We start from the raw sequence: 16917 nt of genomic DNA, 5'->3' as shown, positions 1-16917 counted from the left end.
CGTGGTTTCATCAGATTGCCTCACGTCGGCCTCTATTTCGTAGTTTCATCAGATTGCCCCACGTCGCCTTTATTTCGTAGTTTCATTAGATTTCCCCACGTCGGCCTCTATTTCATAGTTTCATTAGATTGCCCCCATGTCGGGCTCTATTTTGCAGTTTCATCAGATTGCCCCACGTTGGGCTCTATTTTGTAATCTTTTCCTCTTTTCCTAGTGTCTGGGATTGAAGTAGAATTGAAGTAGAATTTTCATCCAAACCGAGGTTAGTGAACACTATCCTGATGTCCAAAAGCTATTTTCGGTCATAGGATATTATGGCGGAAAGATTATGTACCAAAAAAAGCTAAGATCAGCGCAATTTCTTTTGTTGCATAATTGGTTAGGAGCCCGTAAAACAACTGCTATACATGCCAATGCCATTCTTGTCCCGATAAACTCCCAGACACACAGCAGCACTGCAGTCTCTTTAGGCTCTGCCTTGGGGTGGCAGGTAGCCTAGTGGTTAGAGTGTTGAACTTGTAACTGAAAGGTTGCAAGATCAAATCCCTTAGCTGACAAAGTTAAAATCTGTTGTTCTGCCCCTGAACAAGGCAGTTAACCCACCTAGGCTGTCATTGAAAATAAGAATTTGTTCTTAACTGACTTGCCTAGTTAAATAAAGGTAAAAAAAGGGCTGGTTGGGTGTAGAGGAGCAGGTGGCTTTGGAAATTGAGATCAGAGAGCCAGAGCAGTGTAAGGTTTTAACTGTTCCAGTAGTCAGTGTGGTGAACAATGTGACATGTAGTTGTTGTACAGTGCCTTTAGGAGGCACATCAGAAAGGGTTATTAAAGAAGAGTATGTGTGTGCTTGTGTGTCAAATATCTCATCAGCAGAGGAACTAAGGTCAAAAGATCCATCTAAAATCAGACTGACAAATGCAGCATGAGTGCTGGCAGTGGCACATGGCTCATGTATATAACATTACATACAGTGTAGACAATACTAAGATTCAGTGGTTGTTCTGTTCTCACTTCCGGTGTGTATTTTCATGTCAGAATCTCCCTGCAGTGCAGGTGGTGTAACCTGCCGTAAGCATCACAACACCACCTCCTGTCATTGCTATCAATACCAGCAGATGCTGCACTCTGTAAGCGTTTTCTCTGGTCTTGGATGTGGACGGCATTGTGACACCCCTGGGGGTGATGGATTGGTTAAACCTGGCCCATCTGCGGCTTGGTCCAAAGCCTTGCGGTCTTCTGGCTGAGTAGGGATTGAGATTAGCTCAAACACACAGGTTAGACACATACATGCACACACAAACTCATACAGTACACACACGCACACGCACACGTCATACCTGTCCTACAGTGCACACCTGGCACTGCTGCTAGTGTCTGAGTTTAGATCCCAGTGTCTCCTGCAGGTAAGAGCACAGCTGTGTGTGGAGGTGATAAGGATTGTGTGTAGTGTAGCAGGGTTGTGCAGAGGTCAACTCCAACCACTGAGATGAGGCCCGTTGTGATCGTCATGATCTTTCTGGTTGAAACAAATTACCATGATGTTCCCTGAATTTTTCCTCTCTTTGAACCTGATAAGATTTGGCCCTGTACGAAGACCCTCCTAGAGTTCAAGTTTGCTGCTTGAAATGCAGCTGATTCGCAATAATGAAGTTCCTTCCTAGGGCTGTGGTGGTCATGACATTTTGTCAGCTAGTTATTGTCATGCAAAAGACTGCCGGTCTCACGGTATTCAACCTTTAATGAACATAAATACATTTAGCATCTCCAGGCTGACGCGTGCCTTTGGAACATCTACATTTAAAAAAGTTGAATAAATACATTTAATATACACCATCAAAATAAATCCATTATTTATTTTAGTCAGGTCTAAAGAAACATTATGATAGGAAGAAAATTAATTTTCAGAAGGACAGAATATGAGTTGGCCTACTGTATGTTAACTATCTGACTATGCTCCATGCCATAGGCTGTAGGATTGTTCATTTAGTAGATAAGATATGCTTATAAGTCTTGGACCATTATTTTATATGATTTTATAGTAAGAAGAATATAATTTAACTTAGCTGAATAAAATAGAAAGGATATTTTTCCCATTACAAGTGCGAGTGTGCAATTTGAAGTGGCAATGTTGAGCGTAAAAGTGTCAACTTTAGTTATGAATGATACAAACCTTAGAATGTCTTAGAAATGAAAACCTACAGTGCATCCGGAAAGTATTCAGACCCCTTGACTTTTTCCAAATTTTGTTACGTTACAGCCTTATTCTAAAATGGATTAAATTGTTGTTGTTTTTTTCTCATCAATCTACACACAATACCCCATAATGACAAAGCAAAAGCAGATTTACATAAAATTACAATCTTTCAGACCCTTTACTCAGTACTGTGTTGAAGCACCTTTGGCAGTGATTACAGCCTCAAGTCTTCTTGGGTATGACACTACAAGCTTGGTACTCCTGTATTTGGGGAGTTTCTCCCATTCTTCTCTCCAGAGATGTTTGGTTGGGTTCAAGTCTGGTCTCTGGCTGGGCCCCTCTAGGACATTCAGAGACTTGCCACAAAGCCACTCCTGCGTTGTCTTGGCTGTGTGCTTAGGGCTGTTGTCCTGTAGGAAGGTGAACCTTCGCAACTAGTGTGAGGTCCTGAATGCTCTGGAGCAGGTTTTCATCAAGGGTCGCTCCGTTCATCTTTCCCTCGATCCTGACTAGTCTCCCAGTCCCTGCTGCTGAAAAACATCACCACAGCATTATGCTGCCACCACCATGCTTCACCGTAGGGATGGTGCCTGGTTTACTCCAGACGTGACACTTGGCATTCAGGCCAAAGAGTTCAATTTCGCTTTCATCAGACCAGAGAATCTTGTTTCTCATGGTCTGAGAGTCCTTTAGGTACCTTTTAGCAAACTCCAAGTGGGCAGTCATTTGCCTATTTCTGAGGAGTGGCTTCCATCTGGTCACTCTACCATAAAGGTCTGATTGGTGGAGTGCTGCAGAGGTAGTTGTCCTTCTGGAAGGTTCTCCAATCTCCACAGAGGAACTCTGGAGCTCTGTCAGAGTGAACATTGGGTTCTTGGTCACTTCCCTGACCAAGGCCTTTCTCCCCGAAATTGCTCAGTTTGGCTGGACGGCCAGCTCTAGGAAGAGTCTTGATGGTTCCGAACTCGGTTGGGTAGGCTATGTGGAGTGTTCAGCCGACTGGATTTAGGACCGCACGGACAACACAGAGCGGGCTGACAGGCTGTGTGAATGCAAAGCTTCTGGAAGGCTGTCTGGACCAGCACGGGAGAGTTGAGCATAGTTCAATTTGTATGTTTTGCGCTCTTTCACCGAGTTGCAAAAGCAAGCAGAGCAGAGACTGGCTACTCTTAAGTTGGCTGATGTAGCTGGCAAGGTAACTTCTGTTTAACTTAACAGAAAAAAAACTAAACTAGTGTTTATTCGCAGTGCTGAGCTTGTACTGTAACTGACATGTAACATTAGCTAATGTTTAATCCCCTCTCGACTGAGGGGAATGAATAAGCTAAGGTTTCCATGGCCGAGCAGCCGCACACAAGCCTAAGATCACCATGCACAATGCCAAGCCTTGGCTGGAGTGGTGTAAGCTTGTCGCCATTGGGCTCTGGAGCAGTGGAAACGTATTCTCTGAAGTGATGAATCACACTTCCCCATCTGGTAGTCAAACAGACGAATCTGGCTTTGGCGGATTCCAGGAGAACGCTACCTGCCCCAATGCATAGCGCCCACTGTAAAGTGTGGTGGAGGAATAATGGTCTGGGGCTGATTTTCATAGTTCTAGTGAAGGGAAATCTTAACGCTACAGCATACAATAACATTCTAAACGATTCTGTGCTTCCAACTTCGTGGCAACAGTTTGGGGAAGGCCCTTTCCTGTTTCAGCATGACAATGCCCCCGTTCATCAAGCGAGGGCCATACAGAAATGGTTTGTTGAGATCGGTGTGGAATAACTTGACTGCCCTGCACAAAGCCTTGACTGCCACCCAATTGAACACCTTTGGGATGAATTGGAACGCTGACTGCAAGCCAGGTCTAATCGCCCAACATCAGTGCCCAACCTCACTAAATCCTTATGTGTAATATGAGATAGGTTATGTTGGCTATTGTATAATTGCACAATCATGATTTTAATTCATTTTTTGGGGGGGTCTTGGCTCATAAGTTTATGCATATGAATAAGCTCTAATATGTGTATGGGTGTTTTTCAATGAATCATCACCTTAGAAAGGTGAGTTTTAAAAGTACTATAGGACTACTGTTTTGATGTGTGTTTGATGTGATTTATGATTTCATTTGCATTGATGTCAGAGTGGTTAGAGGGACAATAGAGCCCTGAGTAACAGGCCATTAGGACCTGATGGTAGTTGGCAAGTTGGGTACTACCAAAGCATGTATGTCCAGAGTGCATAAAAGGAGATTACAGTGACTCAATGGTCACATGGAATTTTACCGCGGTCATGACTCATGACTGCTGGTAATATGGTCACAGCAACAGCCCTATTCCTTCCTCCTCTGTGGATCCTTTATTTTGAAGTGGCATTATGCTGCTTATGTTCCCCATGAAATGAGTCAGACCCACTGCAGCGTGCCCATCTCCCTACCTGGGCCTGTGGGCACTCATTAGCACCAGTGTGGCATGGAGGGAAAAAAAATCTGCTCTAAGCAGAAATGGATTAAGTGGTTTTAAAAAAAAACTACATTTAACTACAAAACAGCATAAATCCAGACCCTGGAGTGCAATAAACACACACCCACACCCACACCCACTGCTGCTTTTCTCTGGCTGCTCATTTCTTAACCTCTTAAACGTAACTTAATGTCATCGAAAATGTAATTACGTATTCCCCAAAAGTAATTATTTATCATGAGAGGGTCATAAACAATAAATAGTAATGCTACATACTCCAAGAAATGAAAAAATCTCACCTTTCTGGTAGAAATAGTTATAAATTGCTGAGGTGTAGTCAGTTTTGAGGACACAAGCTCAAGTACACAGTACAAATATGATACAAACATGAGAATATGAAATATTTTATATGATGTATTTCCTATTCAACAAACCTGTATGAATCAGGCTTGAAATGACATATTTTTTCTAATTATAGTATAATCAATTTATAAAACGACTAACTATAAGATTTCACCTTCCTTATAAATGTAAAATACATATTTGTACATTTGTACAAGCCTACATCAAACACAGCCCTTATTTTAAGTGTTTCTAAAATAGTGGAAAAACTATTGGAACCATTTCCCTGTTTGACCGCTAGGTTTTATGGGTATTATGACACCTCCACTGTGGGACTCTATTGTCATGCCATTCATCCGTCACCATCACCTGATGTTTCAGCATGGTAATGCCGCCCCCATGTCGCAAGGATCTATACACAATTCCTGGAAGCTAAAAATGTCCCAGTTCTTCCATGGCCTGTATACTCACCAGACATGTCACCCATTGAGCATTTTTGGGATGCTGCTCTGGATCGACTTGTACGACAGCGTGTTCCTGTTCCCGCCAATATCCAGAAACTTCGCACAGCCATTGAAGAGGAGTGGGACAACATTCCACAGGCCACAATCAACAGCCTGATCAACTCTATTCGAAGGAGACGAGGCAAATGGTGGCCACACCAGATACTGATGAGTTTTCTGATACCTTTTTTTTTACGTATCTGTGACCAACAGATACATATCTGTATTCCCAGTCATGTGAAATCCATAGATTAGAGCCTATTGAATTTATTTTAATAGACTGATTTTCTTATAAGATCTGTAACTAAGTAAAATCTTTGAAATTGTTGCATGTTGCGTTTATATTTTTGTTCAGGTTATATATTTAGTGTTTGAGAAAATGTGCATATTTTCTAAATGTCTCTCTTGATCAAAACATCTGCCTCCATCGCTGTGAATGTCTCACAGAGCTCAAGCTTGGCTTCCTGAACTCGTTAGGAACTTGCCTTTCATCTCATATTACTATTGTCAGTCTATGACAAACAGAAAGTGTTTTTTGTTTAAAATCTATGAATAATTTTAGATTACTGGTTGTAAATCGATCTCTGAATGTGCTACAGTGACAAAACCACTTTCTCCTTTTGCGTTATGACGTAAGGATTCCAGGCATATCCGTTAGTGGCTGTAACATAGGGTTCAGCCAGGAGTTGATGGACAGTTGGAAGAGCGAATGAAATGGTAGGAAGGACATCCCAGCTTCAAGTGGTTCAGATTTTACATCCTGCGTCACACAAGCAGAAGAGACATACTCCTGTGTCCCTGAGAATTAAGGCTACCGCTCAATGCAAGCCATTTCAATCTAAAGTATGGTGTCCACATAACGATTTATAAGCAAAAATGTCGGTTGGAACCGGTACCAGAACCACGCAGGTCCCCAAAACAGGGGACTTTACATCTAACAGGTTTTAATGCTGAAAAATCTGTCTACCAAGAAACGGTTTGTTTCAATCCTCACGGCATGCATTGTTTGTGTGCGTGTCTGCTTCCTGAGTGTCTGCCTCACATTTCTTTATCCTTGAGTCAATAATATCTGGAGTTTTATGGTCTCTATTCACTAAGTCAACATTGTTCAGTCTTCCTCTCAGAAGTCACTGATTCCTATGACAAAACATACATACGCATAATATATTATGTATACACATAATCCTGAATAAACAGATCTGAAACAAGGAATGCATGTAGAAGAAGATGTCTTATTACCAGGAGGAGAGCACATCTTGATTAGCATGGTTTTGGAGTGAGGAAACAATAACCTGCCTGTACATGGGAAACATGGCTCCCAACAGCTCAAAGCAGAAAGTAACAGCCAGCCTGTGACTGCAGCTGTCGCGTGTCCTCCTCTCCCTGTTCCACCTGGGTTCCCTGTGACACAAAATCATTACACAACCCAGCACAGACTCTCTCTCTTACCCCCTCTTTATTTTCCTACAAAAATATTTCACCTTAGAAAAGACGGCTTAAAATGTACATGTTTTTTGGGGGGGTAAGTGCCATTGAACTTTTCAGCTTTTCAGAAAACTTTTCAGAAAACTTCAATTTATATTCTATATATATATATATATATATATATATATATATATATATATATATATATATATATATATATATATATATATATATATATATATATATACTTACAGTCTATATATATATATATATATCTGAGCAATATTAATAAATCCAGTTGTGTAGTGAGTGGGTGCACTCCTCTAAGCAGGCAGGTCTCTGGTGGATATCCATGTCCTGCCACTGCCCTGTTCCCAGACATCCCCCCTATCCTTAGAGAAAGTTAATGTTAGGAGAGATGTCCACTGGAGAAGGAGAACGGTGTCCCTGGGTGACTGTTGGTTATCATTGACCGCTGATCGTTGTGGTGACCACTGACCAGACCAGACAAGACCAAGGCATTATGAAAACCACATCATGCACATCCCCGAGTAGGGCTCAACCACAATCCCTCTGTGTTTATTACAAAAATACGTCCTAATAATCAATACTAACAGGTTACCCTCTCTGATAATGGCAGGAGGTGCTACTGTTACTGAGCTGAGAAAAAAAAGAAAGATACAGGTGCAAAGGTCAAAAAAAGGGCACGTGAGTAAAGTCAAGGAAGGACAGTCAGTCATTACAGGAAGTAGTGTCCATTCCATCCAGATAGTCCTGACATTAAAAACTCAGTGAGAGAGCAAACTGTCCAATGAGAGCGTAGTGTCCATCCGGCCAGACCAGACATTACCATTTGAGAGAGTGAGCAGAGACGGAACATTATTTCCCAGCTAGCTCAGTCCATAGAAACCGCACATGGAGTGGTCTGTGTATGTGCGAGGGTTCTTAAAGCACTTATAGTGATTTCAGGAACAAGGGGACAGGGCGTGCGGCATCCCAGAGTACCACTCTCTTGCTAGACTGCTTAGTCACAGAGGAACTATTTTGATGTGAACTCATCTATAATCAAATTGACAAACTATTTCCATTTGTCATGTTATCACATTTCTAATTCAATCCAATATCATAATTTTAACATAAATAGTTTAAAAGCATGTTGATCCATTGAATATAATAAATAACAAAACACAAAAAAAGAAATTAACAACGAGGATCCCAATTAAGATAATAATAACAATAACAGCTAATTCCTCCAGTCATCGTTTTGTCGGACGGTGAAGCTGGTCTGACAGTACCCCTTAAGCCACTTCCCAACTCTCATCAGATTGGCTGCTGTATTTTATGTCATAGAGTGAGGCTGCTCACCTCTACTTACATCATAGAGGGACGTAGGATTTTACCACTGAGAGAGTCAAGAGAGGGGTGAGCAGCCAGAGGGGGGAGGGCGAGGGCCGGGCTCCCAGGGGTAAAGCAGAGTCAGAAGTGCAGGAGCATACCTCGTAGCCATTTTCGGCGTGGTCGGCGTGGTGCTGCCCATGTAGCCGCGTGTTAGCTGTGTTATTGGCCTCTGTGGCTGGGGAGTCCGACTGCATCTCTGTGCACACCAGCCAGTCCTTTCCTATGGGCCGTGGGTACCCAGCCTCCACCTCCATATCACTGCCAACCACGCGCCAGTACTCCTTCCCCTTGAAGAAGTATGAGGAATCTGAAGGAGAGGAAGAAGACAGAGGCTGCATGAGGACTACAAGGGGACTGTGATGATGATTGCTATTGCTATGGTAATACATCAATGTTGCTCGATTCTGTCGCACTGTTTTCCTATCAGGCTGTTCTCGCTATCCACCAGTTCGTTTTTTACACAAAATAAACTCTCCCTCTCTTGCATGTCATTTTTTCCTCCCTTATCTCTGTCTTTCCCCCTCTCTCCATCCCTTCCTGTCTATCTGTCTCCTCCTTCTCAGCCGCTATCTCTCCCTCTCTCTCGCTCCCTCCCTAGCTCTCATCCTCCCTAGCACTATCTCTCCCTCTCTCTCCATCCCTGTCGCCACAGCTCTCTCTCTTCCTGAGGTGATGGAATAGGCCTGGAGAGAGAGCTCTCTAATGTGCTTCCAGTTCCCAGGACCACAGGTCTGTGTGTGTGTATGAGTGTGTGCTTCCACTCTGGTAGCTCAGGCTATGTGGGGACTATTGCTTTCATACTTGGCTTGCGCTTACACACACACATCAATCAGCTCTGAGCAGGACCTCTGGAGCTGGAAGTGGTAAAGAGCCCGGACACTGAATGAGGGTAGCGCTCATGTGAAGACTGGGCTCGTGCCATGTTTGTGTGTTTGCAATGCCTTTGTGTGTTACTGAAGAATTTTGATAAGCTATTTGATATTCGTGTGTACTACGAAGCTACAGCGAAGGCTTGACTGTTTGTTTGTGTGTGTGTGGGCTTGAGTTTGTGTGAGACAGATGGAGAGGTGAGTATAATGCATGTGTGCTTTGGTGTGATATGATTTATGTAAATATTTCCCAATGTTTAACGCGGTAAGTGGCCCTCCATGACTAAGGGTCTGACTCTGAGATAGGCATGAATAAGGAGCTCACTGCTGAGAATGCTGTGCATGAGCTGAGACATGATGCCCTAGCAACATCATGCTCTCTCTGCGCGCGCACACACACACACACACACACACACACACACACACACACACACACACACACACACACACACACACACACACACACACACACACACACACACACACACACACACACACACACACACACACACACACACACACACACACACACACACACACACACACACACACATATCCCAGCTGCAGGTGCTTGCTGCCAAGACGACCCAACAATGAAAACACAGACTCAGCTCAGCTACTTTCGCTCTCCTTCCTGGACCAGCCAGCCACATTCACCCAAACACTATGGTTGTCCCAAATGACACCCTATTATGCACTACTTCTGACCAGAGCAGATTCCTATGGGCCCTGGTCTTTTGTAGCTCAGTTGGTAGAGCAGGGCGTTTGCAATGCCGGGATAATAGGTTAAAATCCACCCATACATAAAATGTATGCACACATGACTGTAAGTCGCTCTAGATAAAAGCGCCTGCTAAATAGCATTTATTATTATTATGTTATAAGCAGGAGGGAGTGGAGAGAAAAAGTATCCAGTGTGGGCAGTCTAGTGGATATGGAACTAAACCTTCTGTCAGTACCCTAAGGGCAAGCATGAATAAAATACAGTGAGGTACTCCATTATTTTTGTGTTCTTTTTGACAAACATTTGTGTTAGTGCAGTGTACTGTATGTGTAAGTATTTAGCTTGTATTGTGTGAGTGTTTAGAAGTGAGTGTCGTGTGTATATGGAGTGTGTATGTGAGAGTATATGTGTATGTTTAGCTTGTTGATGTGTGTGTGTGTCACAGGAGGTTGGTGTCACCTTTATTAGGGAGGACAGGCTCGTGGTAAAGATTGGAGTGGAATTAATGGAATGGTATCAAATAGATCAAACGCATGGTTTCCATGGTTTCCAGGTGGTTGATGCCATTCCATTCGCTCCGTTCCAGCCATTATTATGAGCCGTCCTCCCCTCAGGAACCTCCACTGGTGTGTTTTAAGTTGTATTAGTCATACGGGATTTGTATGGTATACATCATCCAATGAAATGCTTACTTGCAGGTTCCTTGTCGACAATAATAAATAATACAAGATAAGAATAGAAAAGTAGTAGAATAGAATACATTTTTATCATAAGTATAGTACAGGAAGGCACAATTTATAGTCCAATATTTACACATGTATTGGGTAAGGGGGGGATGGGGGGCAGTGTAAAAACTGAGCGCCATAATAAGTCTGGTAGAAGCAGCTGTGACGTGTGTAGCATGAATGTAAAATCAGCAACCAATTTATTAGGTACAATTTATTAGGCACCCTGTTCACGATAAAGGATCGCTCTTGCAGACAGTGATTCACGTGGCCGCGGCTTGCTATATAAAGCAGGCAGACAGGCAGAGGCATTCAGTTACTGTTCGATTGAACGTTAGAATGGGCAAAACTAATGACCTAAACGTCTTTGAGCGTGGTATGATCGTCAGTGCCAGGCGTGCCGGAGCCAGTATCTCAGAAACGTCTGCCCTCCTGGGATTTTTACGCATGACAGTGTCTAGAGTTTACCAAGAATGGTGTGAGAAACAAAAAACATCCATTCAGCTGAAGTCCTGTGGCTGAAAACAGCTCGTTGATGAGAGAGGTTGAAGGAGAAGGGCAAGAATCGTGCAAGCTAACAGGCAGGCCACAAATAGACAAATAACGGTGCAGTACAACAGTGGTGTGCAGAACGGCATCTCTGAAAGCACAACTCGTTGATCCTTGTCATGGATGGGCTATTGCAGCAGACGATCACACTGGGTTCCACTCTCATCAGCTAAAAACAAGAAGAAGCGGCTTCAGTGGGCATGCGATCACTAACACTGGACAAGAAGAAAGTTCAGTTTACTTGAGTGACCTGGTCAGTCCCCAGACTTCAACCCAATAGAGCATGTTTGGGATGAGAGAACAGGCTGTTCACAGCATGAATGTACTGCTGTCCAATCTACAGAAACTGAGTGATGCCATCGCTTCAGCATGGACCAACATCCTTGTGAATAATTTCAGTAGAATGCCTCAAAGAATTCAGACTGTTCTGAAGGCAAAGGGGGGTCCGACCCAGTCCTAGATGGGTGTACCTAATAAACTGGCCAGCGAGTGTATATGTCTGTCTGCATGAGTGAGTGTATGTGTGCTAAGGTGCGGAGAATCAGTGCAGGTGGTCAGTCCAGTTCAAGTGTCTGCCCGACGGTAAGGGAGTGAACAGCTCATGACTGGGGTGTGTGGGTCCTTGATGATGCGGAGTCCTTTCCTCACCGTTCCGATGGCTGGAGCACGTTCCCAGTGATGTACTGGGCCGTCTTCACCACCCGCTGGAGTGCCTTGCGGTCGTGGACGGAGCAATTCCCGTGCCAGGCCGCAATGCAACCAGTCAGGACGCTCTCGATGGTACAGCGGTAGTATTTAGAGAGGACCCAAGGCAGAATTTCTTCAGCCGCCTTAGGAAGTAGAGACGCTGTTGCGCCCTCTTGACAAGAGTGGTGGTGTTGTTAGTCCATGTCAAGTCCTCGGTGATGTGGACGCAGAGGAACTGTGTGTGTGTGTGCATTTGTCTAATACTCACCATCCGACCATCGCATGGCATCGTCTAGTTGGGGCGGGACCCCCTTCCACAGTGTGCTGTCTTTGGGGTAGCCCAGATCCATACGCCGTAGATGGTCGTCATAGCGCCAGTAGTGGCTGTCCTTGAAGAAGTAGGTCTTGTCGTTGTGGAGCCACACGAAGGCTGCGTCCACGCCCTCCATGGGCAGGCCGAAGTCACTGATTGGCCGAGGATAACCCTCCTCCACGTTGTTGTCCTTGAATATCCAATACTTTAGTCCTGAGGAGGCGGGACAAAGGAACGTCAATCAACGAGAGTTAACTGGATAAGTTGTTTTAAAAAAAAATTCTATCACTTTGGTGCAATTTTCAGAAGTACGTGGTACATTTTCACAACTCTAATCACAAAAATCTAAACAGGTCATCAAAATGGCTCATGTTCCAAAACTCGAAGCACATTTTCAATAGACTGAGTACAATAAATACATTCGCAAAGTCACTTGTTCACTGCACCAAATCACTTTTTCTAAGTACATTTATCTGCTTTTCAAAATGCTATAATTACCTTACTTTTGATATGATTTTCTTGTCATTTGTTAACAATACAATAAACTATCACTTAAGTAATTAAACTGCTCAAAACTGATAACTACTGAACCAAAATGATGTATTGCCTAGTTAACGTATATAGTTTGATTCTGCTGAACGCTGTAAAACTATATATTTTCACCTCATAAATGTATCAATTTGACATGAATTTGTGTTGGAAGGTAAAACCATTATATATGGATGTGGCTGTAAATACTACATTGTCCTTCTCCATCAGCCAGGGTGCTTCATTAGGACAAAGTGGAAATAGCCACCATGTGCTACCGTTTGGAATTATAGTGTAGTGTACAATGCACTGATTTACCTGGGTTGTAGAAGGCCCTAAAAATTGTCAACGACTCCAGTCACCCTAGTCATAAACTGTTCTCTCTGCTACCACACGGCAAGCGGTACCGGAGTGCCAAGTCTAGGTCCAAGAGGCTTCTAAACAACTTCTACCCCCAAGACTCCGGAACATCTAATCAAATGGCTACCCAGACTATTTGCATAGCCCCCCACCCCCTCTTTTACACCACTGCTGCTCTCTGTTGTTATCATCTATGCATAGTCACTTTAATAACTCTACCTACATGTACATATTACCTCAACTAACCGGTGCCCCCGCACATTGACTCTGTACCGGTACCCCATGTATATAGTCTCGCTATTGTTATTTTACTGCTGCTCTTTAATTACTTGTTATTTTTAATTTCTTTGTTTTTACAATAGCCAACTGCTTTACAATACCCCTATTTGTCATGATATTTCCTACGTAGGTATTGCATAAGAATAATGAAACTGTAAAAGTAGCCTTGGCTTGTGCGAGCCGCCACTCATCGGAGCAGGAGCCTATCTCCTGTTTCTGTTGGGCGAGGCTGTTTGATGTACAAGTACACCCCCTGGACAGGACGCTAGTCTATCACAGGGCCTGACATAACTCAACTAAATGAAAGTGATTAAATGTGTTTTGTGGGTCCTGGGTGGCGCAGATCGGACGTGATAGGGAGCCCCATAGAACGGCGCACAATTGGCCATCCGGGGTAGGGGAGGGTTTGACGGTGGTGCTTTCCTTGGCTCATCGTACTCTAGCAACTCCTTGTATTTATTTGTATTTGTATTTATTATGGATCCCCATTAACTGCTGACCCTTCCTGGGGTCTGACAAAATTAAGGCAGTTATACAATTTTAAAAACATTACAATGCATTCATAACAGATTTCACAACACACTAAGTGTGTGCCCTCAGGCCCCTACTCCACTACCACATAAAATCCATGTGTACGTGTGTATAGTGCGTCGGGTTATCATGTGTGTGTATGCATGTCTCTGTGCCTATGTTTGTGTTGCTTCACAGTTCCCGCTGTTCCATAAGGTGTATTTGTATCTGTTTTTAAAATCTGATTCTACTGCTTTTATCAGTTACCTGATGTAGAATAGAGTTCCATGTAGTCATGTAGTACTGTAGTACTGTGCGCCTCCCATAGTCTGCGCCTCCCATAGTATGCATGGGTGTCTGAGCTGTGTGCTAGTCGTTTAAACAGACAACTCTGTGTTTTCAACATGTCATCACCTCTCACAAATACAAGTATTGATGAAGTCAATCTCTCCTCCATGAAGTCAATCTCTCCTCGAGCCAGGAGAGATTGACATGCATATTATTAATGTTTACTCTCTATGTACATCCAAGGGCCAGTCGTGCTGACTTGTACTGAGCCAATTGCAATTTTCCTAAGTCCCTCTTTGTAGCACCTGACCACACGACTGAACAGTAGTCCAGGTGCGACAAAACTAGGGCCTGTAGGACCTACCTTGTTGATAGTGCTGTTAAGAAGGTAGAGCAGGGCTTTATTATGGACAGACTTCTCTCCCTTTTTGCTACTGTTGTATCAATATGTTTTGACCATGACAGTTTATAATCCAGGGTTACTCCAAGCAGTTTAGTCACCTCAACATGCTCAATTTCCACATTATTTATTACAAGATTTAATTGAGGTTTATGGTTTAGTGAATGATTTGTTCCAAATACAATGCTTTTAGTTTTTTAAATATGTAGGACTAATTATGCCTTGACACCCATTCTGAAACTAACTGCAGATCTTTGTTAAGTGTTGCAGTCATTTCAGTTGTTGTAGTAGCTGACATGCATAGTGTTGAGTCATCTGCATACATAGACACACTGGCTTTACTCAAAGATTGAAAAAGGTAAGTGGCCTAGATAGCTGCCCTGGGGAATTCCTGATTCTACCTGGATTCTGTTGGAGAGGCTGGATTATGTTGTGACTGACTCCGGTCGTCAGTCGAAAGGTGTTTCCTCCGACACATTGGTGCGGCTGACATCCGGGTTAGAGAACAATGTGATAAGAAATAGGTGGCCAGGTGAGTCATGTTTCAGAAAACACCTTTGCCTGTCCCGAGCCCATTGAAGAGTTACAGAGATGAGCCAAGGGACCAAATTCAGGGAGATAACGGGGTAATAAAATATGCTTGTGGCCATACCAACCTGGACACACCTGTTTAGGGTTAGACCTGGTTAGTACTGGGTCGGGAGACTGCCTGGAAATACCAGGTGTTGTAAGCTCAAAAAATAAAAAAAAAATACATGTGTTTTGTGATGAAAATATTCAATTAACCTTGAAATACAGACAGAGAAAGAAACATTTTTACCAAGAGGTGTAAGAGAGATGTCCTTGCTTTTGTGCTTTTGTAATGTTGATTGCATTTTTAAGCCCTCTATCATCCATAAAACCGTTAACAAAGTTCAAAGCCCATAATGACACATCACTTGATGGACCTCTTTTCATGTGTTTCTCAGAACACCTTCACATTTATTTGAACAGCCTTGACTTCAAAATAATAGTCATAACAGTCTCCTCGACAAATCAAAAACCTTCAAATTACATCACAACACTCCCTTTCATAGTTGATGTAACATAGTTGGTATATGGTTGACCTCCTTGCCACCACCACAACCATGGTTGGGTTTCTGGGTTGGGTACCTTTGAAGAAGACTATCTTATGGTCCCCAGGTCTCTCGTAGACAGCATCCACACTGTCCAGGTTGGTAGGTAGGCCTCTCCAGAACCTGTGGATCTGAGCCGGACGCAGAGACACCAGGTGCTTCTCCCGCGTCAGACGCCAGAAATACTTCCCTAGGAGGAGGAAGAGAGAGAAAGTAGGAAGAAAATGTATGTAGGGAGAAAAAAATGGTAAAGGTGGTAAATGGTAAAGTCATTCAAATCAAATCAAATTCTATTTGTCAAATGCGCCGAATACAATGCTTACTTACAAGACCTTAACCAACAATGCAGTTGAAAGAAAATAGAGTTAAGAAAATATTTACTAAATAAACTAAAAGTTAAAAATAAAATAAAAAAAGTAACATAATAAAATAAAATAAAATTGAAAACATATTTTTTTAAATGAGGCTATACAGGGGGTAGTAGCAGCAGTGTAAAAACAAAGGTGAGGGGGGGTTGTCAATGACACCTCTGACACCACCTAGTATAGATGTCCAGGATGGCAAGAAGCTTGGCCCCAGTGATTTACTGGGCCGTACTCACTACCCTCTGTAGCGCCTTACGGTCAGATGCCGAGCAGTTGCCATACCATGTGGTGATGCAACCAGTCAGGATGCTCTCGATGGAGTAGCTGTAAAACTTTTTGAGGATCTGGGTACCCATGCCAAATATTTTCAGTCTCCTGAGGGGGAAAGGCGATGTCATGCCCTCTTCACGACTGTCTTGGTGTGTTTGGACCATGATAGTTTGTTGGCGATGTAGACACCAAGGAACTTGAAACTCTCAACCCACTACACTACAGCCCCGTCAATGTGAATGAGGGGGTGTTCGGCCCTCCTTTCCCTGTAGTGCACAATCAGCTACTTTTTCTTGCTCACGTTGAGGGAGAGCTTGTTGTCCTGGCACCACTCTGCCAGGTCTCTGACCTCCTCCCTATAGGCCGTCTCATCGTTGTCGGTGATCAGGCCAACCACCGTTGTGTCGTCAGCAAACTTAATGGTGGTGTTGGAGTTGTGCTTGGCCATACAGTCGTGGGTGAACAGGGAGTACAGGAGGGGACTAAGTACACACCCCTGAGGGGCCCCCGTGTTGAGGATCAGCGTGGCAGATGTGTTGTTGCCTACCCTCACCACCTGGGGGCGGCCAGTCAGGAAGTACAGATGCAGAGGGAGGTGTTTAGTTCCAGGGTCCTTAGCTTAGTGA

General features: G+C 43.5%; 1 protein-coding gene across 1 annotated transcript in view; it reads right to left on the bottom strand.

Annotated features, from left to right (window-relative positions):
- Window positions 1–7457: 7457 nt before the first annotated feature.
- Window positions 7458–16917, bottom strand: part of mmp17a (matrix metallopeptidase 17a) — a 99195-nt gene continuing 89735 nt past the window's right edge. The window contains exons 8-10 of the mRNA XM_014134286.3: window positions 15694–15846; window positions 12132–12389; window positions 7458–8616 (exon numbers count right to left, since the gene is read on the bottom strand). Coding sequence (XP_013989761.1) covers window positions 8288–8616; window positions 12132–12389; window positions 15694–15846 — 740 coding nt within the window. The 3' untranslated portion in view covers window positions 7458–8287. The remainder of the gene's footprint in view (window positions 8617–12131; window positions 12390–15693; window positions 15847–16917) is intronic.

This window comes from Salmo salar, chromosome 01 (assembly GCF_965601325.2).
Source record: "Salmo salar chromosome 01, fSalSal1, whole genome shotgun sequence".
In the NCBI taxonomy this organism is placed as follows: domain Eukaryota; kingdom Metazoa; phylum Chordata; class Actinopteri; order Salmoniformes; family Salmonidae; genus Salmo; species Salmo salar.
The sequence above is the reverse complement of the archived record's forward strand: the minus strand, read 5'-3'. Positions and strand labels throughout refer to the sequence as shown.